The sequence below is a fragment of the Thunnus thynnus genome, chromosome 16, assembly GCF_963924715.1.
Source record: "Thunnus thynnus chromosome 16, fThuThy2.1, whole genome shotgun sequence".
Taxonomy (NCBI): Eukaryota; Metazoa; Chordata; class Actinopteri; order Scombriformes; family Scombridae; genus Thunnus; species Thunnus thynnus.
This window is the reverse complement of record NC_089532.1, coordinates 29,031,809-29,043,996: the sequence shown is the minus strand read 5'-3', so window position 1 is coordinate 29,043,996 and position 12,188 is coordinate 29,031,809. Positions and strand designations below refer to the sequence as shown.

The following is a 12,188-nucleotide window of genomic DNA, read 5'->3' as shown; positions in this document are numbered from 1 at the left end:
TCTTGCTTTCTTTTGTTTCTTGTCCTCATTTTCTTGTGGTCTCTCTTCTGTCTTCCCTTCGTTTTCTTCTTGTATCTCTTCTGTCTTCCCTTCATTTTCTTCTTGTTTCTCTTCTGTCTTCCCTTCATTTTCTTCTTGTTTCTCTTCTGTCTTCCACTCGTTTTCTTCTTGTATCTCTTCTGTCTTCCGCTCGTTTTCTTCTTGTTTCTCTTCTGTCTTCCCTTCGTTTTCTTCTTGTATCTCTTCTGTCTTCCACTCGTTTTCTTCTTGTTTCTCTTCTGTCTTCCCTTCATTTTCTTCTTGTTTCTCTTCTGTCTTCCACTCGTTTTCTTCTTGTATCTCTTCTGTCTTCCCTTCATTTTCTTCTTGTTTCTCTTCTGTCTTCCCCTCATTTTCTTGTGGTCTGTCTTCTGTCTCGTTTTCGTGTTGTTTCTCATCTTTCTTCTCCTGGTTTTCGTGTTGTTTCTCATCTTTCTTCTCCTGGTTTTCGTGTTGTTTCTGTTCCGTCGTCTGGCTGTGTAGAAGTGTCTCCTCTCTCAGCTGGGCAGAAGCTAACAGTATGACTTTTTCTGCCTCACATCTGGCTGTGATCTTCATACACTCCTTCCAGAAGTGTTCAGTCGTGTCGGCCTGCCTGCTCTTGTTTTGGAGACTTTCTCTGAGGGAGGAGATGAGAGAATCTCTCTCAGAGATGTCCTCTCTACACTTCTGGAGCACCTCTGTCAGTTCCCTCTCCTTGGACTCCAGACGTTCCTCCAGCCTTCTCATGGCTTTGTTACTGGCATGAAGCCTGTAGTTTGTAGTTTGGGACCAGTCGTTCCAGTCAGCAATCTGCCTGTAAGCCATGTCGAGGCAATGTTGCAGATATCCGCAGTCGCGGCAGGGAGGCCTTCCAGCCGGTGGTCTCTGCCAGTTCGGATGCTGATCTGGATGCTGATTAGGATGCTGATGTGGTGCAGCATCAGCAAATCTGCCCTGACGTCTTGGGTTATCTCCTCTGTTCATCATTTTAACAAAAACAATGTCCAGAGGTAGTAAACAGTAAGATGTCTGTCGTAGACTGTAGTGGTAGACGGTAGTTGTGCGTGAAGGATGGCCTTTGTTCTTCGTTCTTTGACAGAATGTCACTCTGGAACACTGTACTTGTGTACAGCTGTGAGATGAGATGAGATGAGATGGTCTCAGCTTAACTAATAAACTCCCAGAATCTTGCATCATAAAGCCGTTTGCCTTTGATGTGTGACAGATTAACAAAGGTCACATGTCTGATGACATCCGGAACTGATGACATCATGAGCTCAACCATGGAGGAGGTCATGTGACCTGACAGCAGATATCAGATTAAAAAAATAAAAGATGGATTAAAAAATAAAAGTTGGATTAAAAAATAAAATATCAGGTTAAATTAGATTTAATCTTAAATCTCTTTATTTATCAGATTTAAAAAGATTGAAATCTTTGGAGCAAAGTTACATTGATGTTGACATTTAAATTACTGACTAATGATCACTGAACCAGCTGATTTCCACTTTGTTTTGGAAGCTGATTTATCAAACACCTTTAAGTTGAACTTGTTTTGTGATACAGACCCCTGAATAATTTATCTAGTTAAAGGCTGCTGTCAGTGTTGGAGGGATATTAAAAACACAAAAACTCAGTCAGTGGTCATCATAATGCAAAAATGAGTGCAACAGTTGCTGTTCGGGACCTCATTGTCACATCAGCTTGACAATATTTACTACAATATTTGCATTGCATTTAGTGGTGAAACACATCGTAATTTATGTGCTGCAGCTGAGCAGCTGATTAGCTACATAGCCGCTAACTGACGTTAGCAGTGCACTTTTCTCCAGTGAATGTTTGTTTAGTGGCTTGTTCAACAAGCTGCAGGACACGACATGTGTTCATGTTTGTAAGTTATCATCAAGTTTTGATGATGTGGACACAGAATGTTGTTTCATTCACCACCATGTTTAAAAGAGGAAGGTATCAGGCCTCATATTGCAGTTTAATTTAACAATTGAGCATTGAGTATTTTATATATTTTAAACATTAGACATCTTGAATGTTGTTTTCATGTAAGACCATGGGCTAAAGTTCCTTGCTGTAAGTGTTTGACAGAATATCTGGAAAACAAAGTTTTATTTGTCCCCCCCCCCCCCCTTTTTTTTTTTTTTGGCTGATCCATAAAATGATCCGATCCGTGACTCAAATCCGTCACACAATCCAAACCGTGAGTTTCACCCCTAACTGCATGTATGTCAGAAAGATTAGTGTCAGCCTAAAAAACATGGCAAACTGTTTAGCATGAATAATGTAGTGTGTAGATTTCATTTAGACCCCCATGACTGCCTGTGGTTGCAGAGAGAAACAGTATCCAGCTACAGTGAAGCAGCCGCACCGATGAATGAATATGAATTTGGTGCTAATTACACTGTGAATAATAGTCACTGAAATGTTATTAACACAACAAAACTTGTAAAAAAAAAAAAGTTAACTGACCCCTCCCACCCCACGCCACCATCAATCAGAAACCAGCTCACATAAAAATGATGTCTGACCAAATGAATTAAGGGTTCCATGTGGAATTTTTTTTGTAAACAAACAAAGCTTCTGTTTGCATTCAGTGTTCAGTTTCTCACCACAACACATTGATAACACTGAGTAACTAACAGCCACTAACAAACATGTTACATTACTTACATCCATGTTCACTAGCTGCAGTCTTCTTCTTCTCTGTCTTTGCTCACACATTTTTGCAGTATTTGGTGTGTTACCACCAAATATTTTAATGTTTGTTTACATTTTGACAAACTGTCTCCATTAAAAGTCTGCCGAATTAGCTTTTAGCAAGTCCTGTTTGTAATGTAGCCATGGATGTCCAGACAGCTATCACTGGATTACTTTCATACTGAAGAAACCTTGTAGGAATGCAGGAATGTCAATACAGCAGATATTGTGAGACACTGCATTTAAACAGCAAAAGTGAAAACTGTAATTATAAACTTGACAGGACAGAGGAAATAGGGTTTGGACTTGATGGAGCTCAGGATTCATCCTGAGAAGGGTGGCTTTATTCCAAACTATGTCACTGTATAAACCTGGTATCTGTGTTGGTGTGTGTGTCTAACAGCTGAGCTGCCTGATGTGAAGAACACAGAACATTAATTACAGATAAACAGGTATACCAATAGAATCTTTGTATGTGTGTATGTATATATAGAGAGAGAAATTTCTCTATTCACTGATTAACATTTAATCAACATTTTTTATATTATGATGCTCATCTGGTGTTCAGGTGGTGAACATTAATTAGACTGCTGTAGTGTTTCTGAAAGCAAAAGATTACATCTTTGGGTTGTCGTTATTTTAGCCTTCAGTAACTCACAAATGTTGAAAGATAAACCTAATAAGATTCAATAAGGGATTCGAAAGGAGTCTGATTTGATAAGTGAATTTGATACTGCAGTTGAGTTCAATAAAATGCTATCGAACCCCATCCCTACTCTGATTGTATCTCAAGCAGCTGAGAAAAGCTGCTCGTACAGGAGGCATGCACAGAGATGTGAGAAGGCCTGCTGTGAAAGGAGATATCCAAGAAAGGATGAATATCTGTCTTATTCCACCCACACAGAACAGGGTCCTCACAGGTCATCATGTGGCATATTTCATATTTTCATCATCGTCTGTGAAAAACTCTAGAAGTGTCGTCTTGGGCTTCTTGAAGGTTTGTGGCTAAAAAGAAAATCTAGTGATTTATTCAGTTTGTCTTATATTATTAAGTCACATTAGTTTGTTGACATTTATTTTTAATGTAATAATGAATTTAGGCAAAATTGCAAAGGACAGTGTAGACAAATCTGATGGCTGATTTATATGTTGCATTCTCAAGCACTGCCACCATTGCTGCGGTGGCAGAGGGGAAGTGAACACATATCCACTGACTTAATCACAGTCAGCAGTCACCCTCTTTGAGGGAGCATGAATTTGTAAGTTACTCTGAAAACACTATTGTGAAATTAATTATGACACAGGCTTTGTGAAAAATTAACATGAACGCACCACTTCTGTCCGATCTCCAAGATCTGGATGTTAAAGTGCCATGGTTTCTTGCCTCGTAAACAGAAGAAATGCATCATTTACAAAAAAGAACCTGAAACACTTGATATTGTAAAAGTGGAATTCTGTCCAGACAACATAATGCTCATACCAAGATCAGAGGGGTGGCAGCTCACCATATAGATTCAAAGGTTCCAGTGCACACCAGGAGCCTTATTTATCAATCATTTTTAACTCAACAGACACACAGACCATCTCTACTATCAATCATGTAATGGACAGATTCAGGTTTATGAGTATGTACATTAATGCCTCTGTCTTGTTTCTCTGCGTCACTGATCACTTGTGGCTTCTTATAAAAGATCTAGAGGATCTATTATTGCCATTCAGTTGTAATTCATCTGCATTAATAATGAACTGTTATGTTTCGGTACCATTCGTTAGTGTGAATGCTTAATCAACAATTGTTCTTCTAAGGTTAATAAGTCTTTTGTACGTTTTTTGCTGGACTACTACTTCAGCATACTTTCAGCTAGTGCTGCCCGATAAAACAATCTCGATAATTATGATAAACTTCAGACATTTTTTATTCGATATGGATAGATCTAACAGCCTATCACACAGCAGAAATAAACGCAACAACAGCCAGTTAGTCTGCAGTTTTTGGCTTGCACGTCAAAATACACCATAGCATATCCTACTCAAAGCATTGTTTGAGCTAGCAGTGAAGAAAGTGGATGTACTCTGGAAAAGAGGAAAAAAATGAGTGGAACCGAGGGGCACAAAAGCAATATGATGATACTGCAGCATCCTCAGAATAGCCTCAGTCAGAGTCTGTCCCAGGGTTAACAGCAAACCCAGGCTAGTGAAGAGGGACATCTGCTGACAAGGTTACGCTAGCGCTGACATTAGCAGGGCTACAGCTAGAGTGCCTGTCACGTCTAATGTAACTTTAGCAGAAAAAAGCTTCTCTAACACACGGACACTTCTCTGCAGTAGACATCCTGCCTGCAACTTTGGAATGGTCATCACACATTGTTTTAATGCGGCTGTCTTGACTGTGGATTCACAAAGCTAACTGCTAAGCTAGGCTAAGTACAAAGCTAAGTAAACAGAATAGCAGCGAAAGGCTAGTTACCTGTTATTACTAGTCTTGTTTCATTAAAAAAAACTAGTGAATCTAATGATATGTGAGCAAAGCACAGAAAATAATGTAGTCAGTAAGATAAATTAAGAAGATTTTATATTTATACAGTCAGACTTTTGGACCGAACTGTATAAATAAAGTCGTAGCATTATGGCTGATTTACAATTTTGCACTTTTTACTCAGATTTCTACCTCAAAAACTGAGAGATGGCCAGAGGAATTTGTTGAGATGGTGGTCACTGCTTTTAGTTTTATTTAAATTATTTTAATAAGATACAAGGCAAGCTAACTTACAAGGCAAGCTAACTTGTATCTGCTTTATTAGGCAGATAAAGCATGTTTGCAAAGTTAAATGTTTACAGTTAAATGTTTACATTGTGATATTCTATTTTTTTCTGTTAATAAACAATTTTAAAGTTTAACTAATGAACCTTCTGGTTTATTCAGGCTTCAGTCATTATCAGGATACTCTTCAAGCTGGAAGCATTATCAAATTATACATTGTGATAAATATTAATGTTGATCAATATAGAAAAAATCATTGTGATCATATTTTTTTTGCCATATCGGCCAGCCCTACTTTCAGCTACAGAAACCATTCGAATATCACATTGTTCAGCTCTTTAAGGACAATTATGCTATTACTTTTTCTTCTTTGTACCTTTTGTACTTTTTTAAAATACTAAGCTTTTTTCAACAATTTTTTACAATGTAGATCAATGGAAGGAATGTTGAAAATTTGAACATTCTGTCAAAATTGATTCTCATTTTCATTTTCAACTGTTATCTGCTGATTCATACTCTTCATCACGACCTTCCCGTTCACCACTATGCTCCTCTTCATCACTACCCTTCTCTTCAGCAATACCCTCCTCTTCATCACTACCTTCCTCTTCATGACTACGCTCCTCTTCATCGGGGCTTTCCACAAGGATATAGAGTAGCTAGCCAGCGGAACATAGTGGGGGGATCTGGGGCCATGAAAAAATGTGTCTGTAAAAGCACAAATTTGGTGGCCTCTGGTACATTCTAATGCCACTATTCCATCATATACAATGATCTTAATTACATATTTTAATGAGTTTGACTACCCAATTGTAAACATGCAGTGAATTATTGTAGAGGAGAATTAGGCTTCTTGTGCGTTTTAGCCCATACAGCCTCTAAATAGCTATTAATATTTAAAACCACACTTTTGTAATTAAGAATCATTAAACCATATTTATTTTTAATCATTTATTACACCTTCACTGTAAGGTTATCAAGCCATGCTACAATGATGGTTAATGTATTGTTTTACTAGAAACATAAATGCACTCCTATTCAACGAAAAATAAACAAGGTTATTTTAAGGGGGAACATGTTTTTAATCCCATGTCTTATCTAGCCTATTTATTGGTTTTAAATGAAATTATTTATAAACTAAGGCTATGCCAAAAATAACTCTAAAATAACAAAATGTGTATCATTTGACTTGAATCATATGAATCCACTGAATCAACTCAACTTCTAGTCATCTTTGTCTTCATTATCATCCTCACTGTCATCCTGTGTGTGAGGCTGAGGTGTAGCCCACATTTTCCTCATATGACAAAGGCCTGTTACCTTGACAACATTGCCTGTTTTAGTGTGTGTTTGCAATGCACCTTAGAGATGGCTCTACTGTGAAAAGCACAATGTAAATAAAGCTTTCAGTGGACTTTTTAATAGTTACTGCGCAATTGTCAAGTTGCTGCCACCCGTGTTTTCCAAAGTAGCTCATCTAATCAGGATGTCCCGTCTGTGCAATCAATGCAGTTCTTGCTGTGTTTTGTCATCAGTTATTTTGTGAACATTTTTCAAACACTGAAGATGACTCTCCACTCCACTCAGCATGACACAACCTCTCAGCTGAGCGCACACACACACATTCATATAGAGCTTGTGGGGGCAAGACTGATACAGACAGATAGGCATGTTTCTCTATCATCATGCTTACTTTGTTTTGAAGTGGAGGCTAATGGGCATAAATGTACATGCATAGCGAATCGCAACTTGTAGTCAAAACTATTTTATTAGAATCAAAAATAAACATAATTAAGTAGCCTTGTATCTTAACTCAAACTCAGGATGAGGCTGTTTTTTCAAAATAAAAGCCCAAGATGGTTTATTATAACAGGTAAGTCAGGATGAGCCAGACTTTTCAAAATAAAAGTTTACAACTGTCACTGAATGGTAACCTGGAAATTAGGAATAGACCCATTTTTTTCAAAATAAAAGCCTCAGATGGTAACTGTATCTTAAAAGGGAACTCAGAATGAGGCTGCTTTTCAAAATAAAAGCCCCATAGAGTCACTGTATCTTAACAGGAAGCTCAGGATGAGGCTTATTTTTCAAAATAAAAGCTCCCAGATCATAATAGGAGCTTACTGGACAAGGCTGGAATTTCAAAATAAGTAATTCATTTTAAATGTCTGTTTTTCGGTCGACTGCATACACTAAGCTGCAGAAACTATTCAAATTATAAACTTGTTCGTTAAGGATATTTATGCTTCTATTCAACCTTTTTGTACCTATTATACTTTTATAATATTAAGCTTTTTTCAACAATTTCTTACAATTTTTTATACTATTACAATTTATCTTCTAGGTTTTTTAGTATTTCAGCTCATAGCTTCCTTAGATAATGCCGTTCAGCTTCCACTTCTAGCAATGCATTTCACAATTCTGCATTTCCAGCAATGCTTTGCAACTCTTTGCTCTTTAGGCTGATGCCTTCTAAGTGTTTAGCAATTCAATTAATCTGTGTGATATTAATACAAAGTATTTCTTGTTTCAGCCTTTTGAGGCAGTTTATTTCAACCTCCAGCTTTGACATTATCAAAGTGTAGCTTCTAGCTTTTCTAGCTTTTCTAGTAATTCAACTTAGCTTTTTAGGTAATGCAGTTCAGCTTCCAATTCTGCCAATTTTACATTTTTCAGCTTTCAGATTTTTCTGCAGTGCAGTGCAATACATTTGAGCTTTTAGCTTTTTAAACAAAATTAATTTCAGACTTCTGCATTTTCAGCAATGCTCTGCGATTTATTTCAGCCATCAGCTTTTGCAGGAAAATGCAATTTTCAAGTTTTAATTGATTTAACCAACCATGTAAATTTTCTGTTATTCTGACATTGTTAAAAAAGTGCAACAATTGAAATGCTAATTTGGAATCATTTAAATTTTATTGACTGTTTCAAAATACACAACAGCTGTTTGAAATGCTTGTTTTTCGCTGCTGCATCTCATTGGCTCATTTTTTGCATTTTGTCATAAGCGTCAAGGAGACTACTTTTTTCTCTGAGAGAAAATTACTTTCTTTTTCCCGTCATGATTTCAGTGTGCATGCAGCACCAGCCTCAGGTAGCCAGCCTGAAGCAGATGAGTTGTGCGTTTAGGCTGCGGGGGTAGGGGCTGCAGCAGCCCGCAGCGAGAAAGTTGAACCAGACTCAACTTATTCAGAAATGTAAACTGTAACGCTGTGGTGGCCAACCACAGCTGGAGATCGGACTGATTAGAGATGTACAACCCTGCCATGGGGGAAGACAAAAACATTACTAGAAAGAGGGGATGACATTTCTCTTCATTTGATAACTTTAGTGAAGTTAGGCTTTGCTGATGTCTTCCCGACTCATTTTTAAAAAGATGAGAAAAGGAAGAGAGAGAGAGAGAGAGAGAGAGAGAAGCAGTGGTGGACCGAGCTAGAGACTGGATGAGGAGAGCAAGCAGTGGTAGCGAGAAAGCCGGTGGATGAGTGGAAGAAAACATTTTTTTCTGATTGTTTCATAGCAGTTACAAATAAACACACACACACACACACCCACCACACACCTCCACACAACCCTGCAGAGATAACCCTGATAATGGTGCTGCAGCCACTTGCAGCGTGTATCATGGGAGTAAAACAGAATTACTGTAGTTTTAATTTTTTTCCCATATGTTTTCATGTATGAAAAGACCCAAAATGAACCCTGTAGTTCAAGTGGACTACTTGATTACTGTAAGCAAATTATTTAAACATCATTTGAGTGATTCTGTCCCGAGCTTTTTGATCCATATAAGCAGTTTATCACTGTAACCGTGATCACTAGAAGTGATTTCCACTGTAGTATTTTACTCTGTCCTCTTTACTTCAATTCTTTATCTGAGCATCACGTAAAGTAACTTATCTGTCAGTCACCTGTCTCCATACTGTATCTATATAAACAGTGAGAGGTTAGAGTGACACTTATTTGTGTAATTATGTCATTCTGTGTGACGATATTCAGGTAGTGTCCTTATGTAGTGCTGAGTGCTGTAAGATAGTGACCAAGTTCAGCATAATTACTGCAGCAATGTAGTAGTACATAAGTATATTTTGTTTTTTGCTCATCATATATCATATTGTTTCCTCACAGCCTGGTAAATGTTGGGTGGCCTTTTACCTTTTTAGCATCCTGGGTTAGAGACCACTGTCTTATATCATAAGCTTTGATTGATTGATTTTGTGGTTTGTGTGTGCAAAGCAGCCTAGCTTACTGAATGTAAAAAAATGTTATTACTACATCCATGTTGTCTCTGACATCTACAGTAACATCTTCATTTTGCTTCCTTATATTAATTCAAAATGTCATCCTTAGAGTTTGACAAGATAATCTTAACGCGAGGTCTACTCTCTATGTACACAGACAGTGTTTGTTTTGAGGACTATTTTTGAGGTTTCTTCAGTAATATAACACACAATAAGTTTAATCTAATGATCTGGTAAATGCTTGACTAATTATCAGAAGTTACTTTTCTGACATTTTCAGATCAGATATTATTTTTAATTTGTTCTCATTGTTCGATGTAGGAATTAAACAGCAGAACAGACTGTCCCTTGAGAGAGGCTGGTATTTAGGATTTTCTCCCTTGTTCACTTCCATGGAATAAATTTGAATGACATTACCTCAGCAAAGCAAATTTACACTAAATACAGCTAAGCTAAAGTACACTGTAATATCAGGAGTAAACAATATGAACAATTAAAAAACAGGAGACAACTATTTAAATGTATTCTCACTGTGTTTCGCTGCCCTTTCCTTTAAAAGCTGAATGGAGTTTCTCTGTCAGTAGCTCACCTGGGGCTGAACTGAATTACACATTGTGTTTCTATGGGAATCTGCAGATTTGTAGTAGATAATAGATTTTTAGTTACTTTATTTATCATCACTTCTCACAAGAGTAACTGGAAATCAAATTGGCTCTGCACACTGGCTAAAGCTACAGCTGACCAGACTTCGGCTTGCTTTCAACCTGTCGACACATCTACCAAAACAATTCCACCCTAATAGTTCCTGGACCACAGGCACATACTGTCTCAGGAGCAGGGACTTTTAGGGTGGCAGGAACTTCAGCTTAGGAATGGATTGCACCTAATATGCCATTATGGGTTATTTAGGTTATTATCGTTGGTGTATATTTCTGAGTAGGTAATGTTTATCATTTGAATGTTGTAAAATGCCATTTTTAAATGGCACAGGTAAAGTGATGCGCCATTCACATAAGACGCAGGTCTGACCTGGGTCTGCTACAGTATTTTGCACTGATGTATGCATAAATACGTACAGGAATGAACATGGCGACTATGTGGAGCTGTTCCAGGCAGTTATCTATTTATGAAGCTTTATGTTCTTTGTGCAGCCACCTTATGAAACATTGATCAAAAAAAGATTGTGGGCCCCAGCCATTTTTAACAGTCAGTTAACTGGGATACAAACAATATTCAGAATTCTCCCTGCATGTAGTAGTGGCCACCAGATCTCATGTGTACTAACTTCAAGTTCTTCTTTGTCTCTGCCTCTATTATCAGAACTCAGGTATTGAGAAGGCCTTCCTGTTCGATGTGGTCAGTAAGATATACATCGCCACAGACAGCAGTCCGGTGGACATGCAGACATACGAACTTTGTTGTGACATGATCGATGTGGTCATTGACATCTCCTGCATCTATGGGTAAGTCAATGGACACTCTTTACAAACCATAATAACACCAGCCATGTTTGCTTATAAACTTTGAAAGGTCACATAGGGCTTCCCCCTGAAAGTGGATGAGTTGAATCGTGTTGGAGACCCCTCAGTTGACTGAGATGCTAGTCGAGCAGTTGTCTAGCAGGTCTATCCTGTTGAAGACGAGATGTCTGTCATTTCATAGTGGGTAATGCTGTGAATTTATTTTAAACACTTTCATTTGTTTATTCATTTATGCATTGTTTTAATGTTTAAAGTAAAATTGAAAAAAAATAGGCTATAAGAGCCTGACCTAAAGAGGACATATTATGCTCATTTCCAATTCTAAATTTTTATATCTGGACTCCACTAGAGTAGTTTTGCATGATTCACAGTTCAAAAAACTCCCTATTTATCTTATACTGGCCCTTTATGCAGCCCCTCAGTTCAGCCTCTGTCTCTAACAGGCAGTCTTAGCTCCTGTCTCTTTAAGGCCCCCCTCCCAACTAGCCCACTCTGTTCTGATTGGCCAGTTTTCCAGAAGCCTGCTGAGGGGCAGCCATATCAGAGTCCTGTTAAGTTACTGTTGATGCAAACCCAACATTTCCTGCGTTACTGCTTCAAATTAAAAGCTTTTAAATGACTAAATAGCAGGAGACTTTTATTGTGAAGAAGTTACAGGAAGTGAAAGTGTTCCTCACTGAAATAGTGGAGCTTTGTTAAAAATGCTATAATGTAAAACAGATGACCATATAAAGAGATCCGTCACGACCCGATGTCGACTCGGGCTGAAAATAGAAATTAATGTTGGAAAGGAGTGAATGTTTAGAGCAGTCTGAAGCTGGTGCTTTTTGCTCACAGGAATTACTTCTACATACGTTTACTCCATTATTTGACACGTCGGCCACTTTTAACATGACCATCCAACACTGTGACATTACATATATGACTGAAAATAAAGAAAAACATAATAAGTCCCCTTATTCCGACAAATCCATA

At 37.8% G+C, this 12,188-nt stretch overlaps 1 protein-coding gene across 1 annotated transcript in view; it reads left to right on the top strand.

Annotated features, from left to right (window-relative positions):
- Positions 1 to 12,188, top strand: part of rragd (ras-related GTP binding D) — a 95,889-nt gene that overhangs the window by 36,181 nt on the left and 47,520 nt on the right. Inside the window, exon 5 of the mRNA XM_067613830.1 lies at positions 11,053 to 11,195. Coding sequence (XP_067469931.1) covers positions 11,053 to 11,195 — 143 coding nt within the window. The remainder of the gene's footprint in view (positions 1 to 11,052; positions 11,196 to 12,188) is intronic.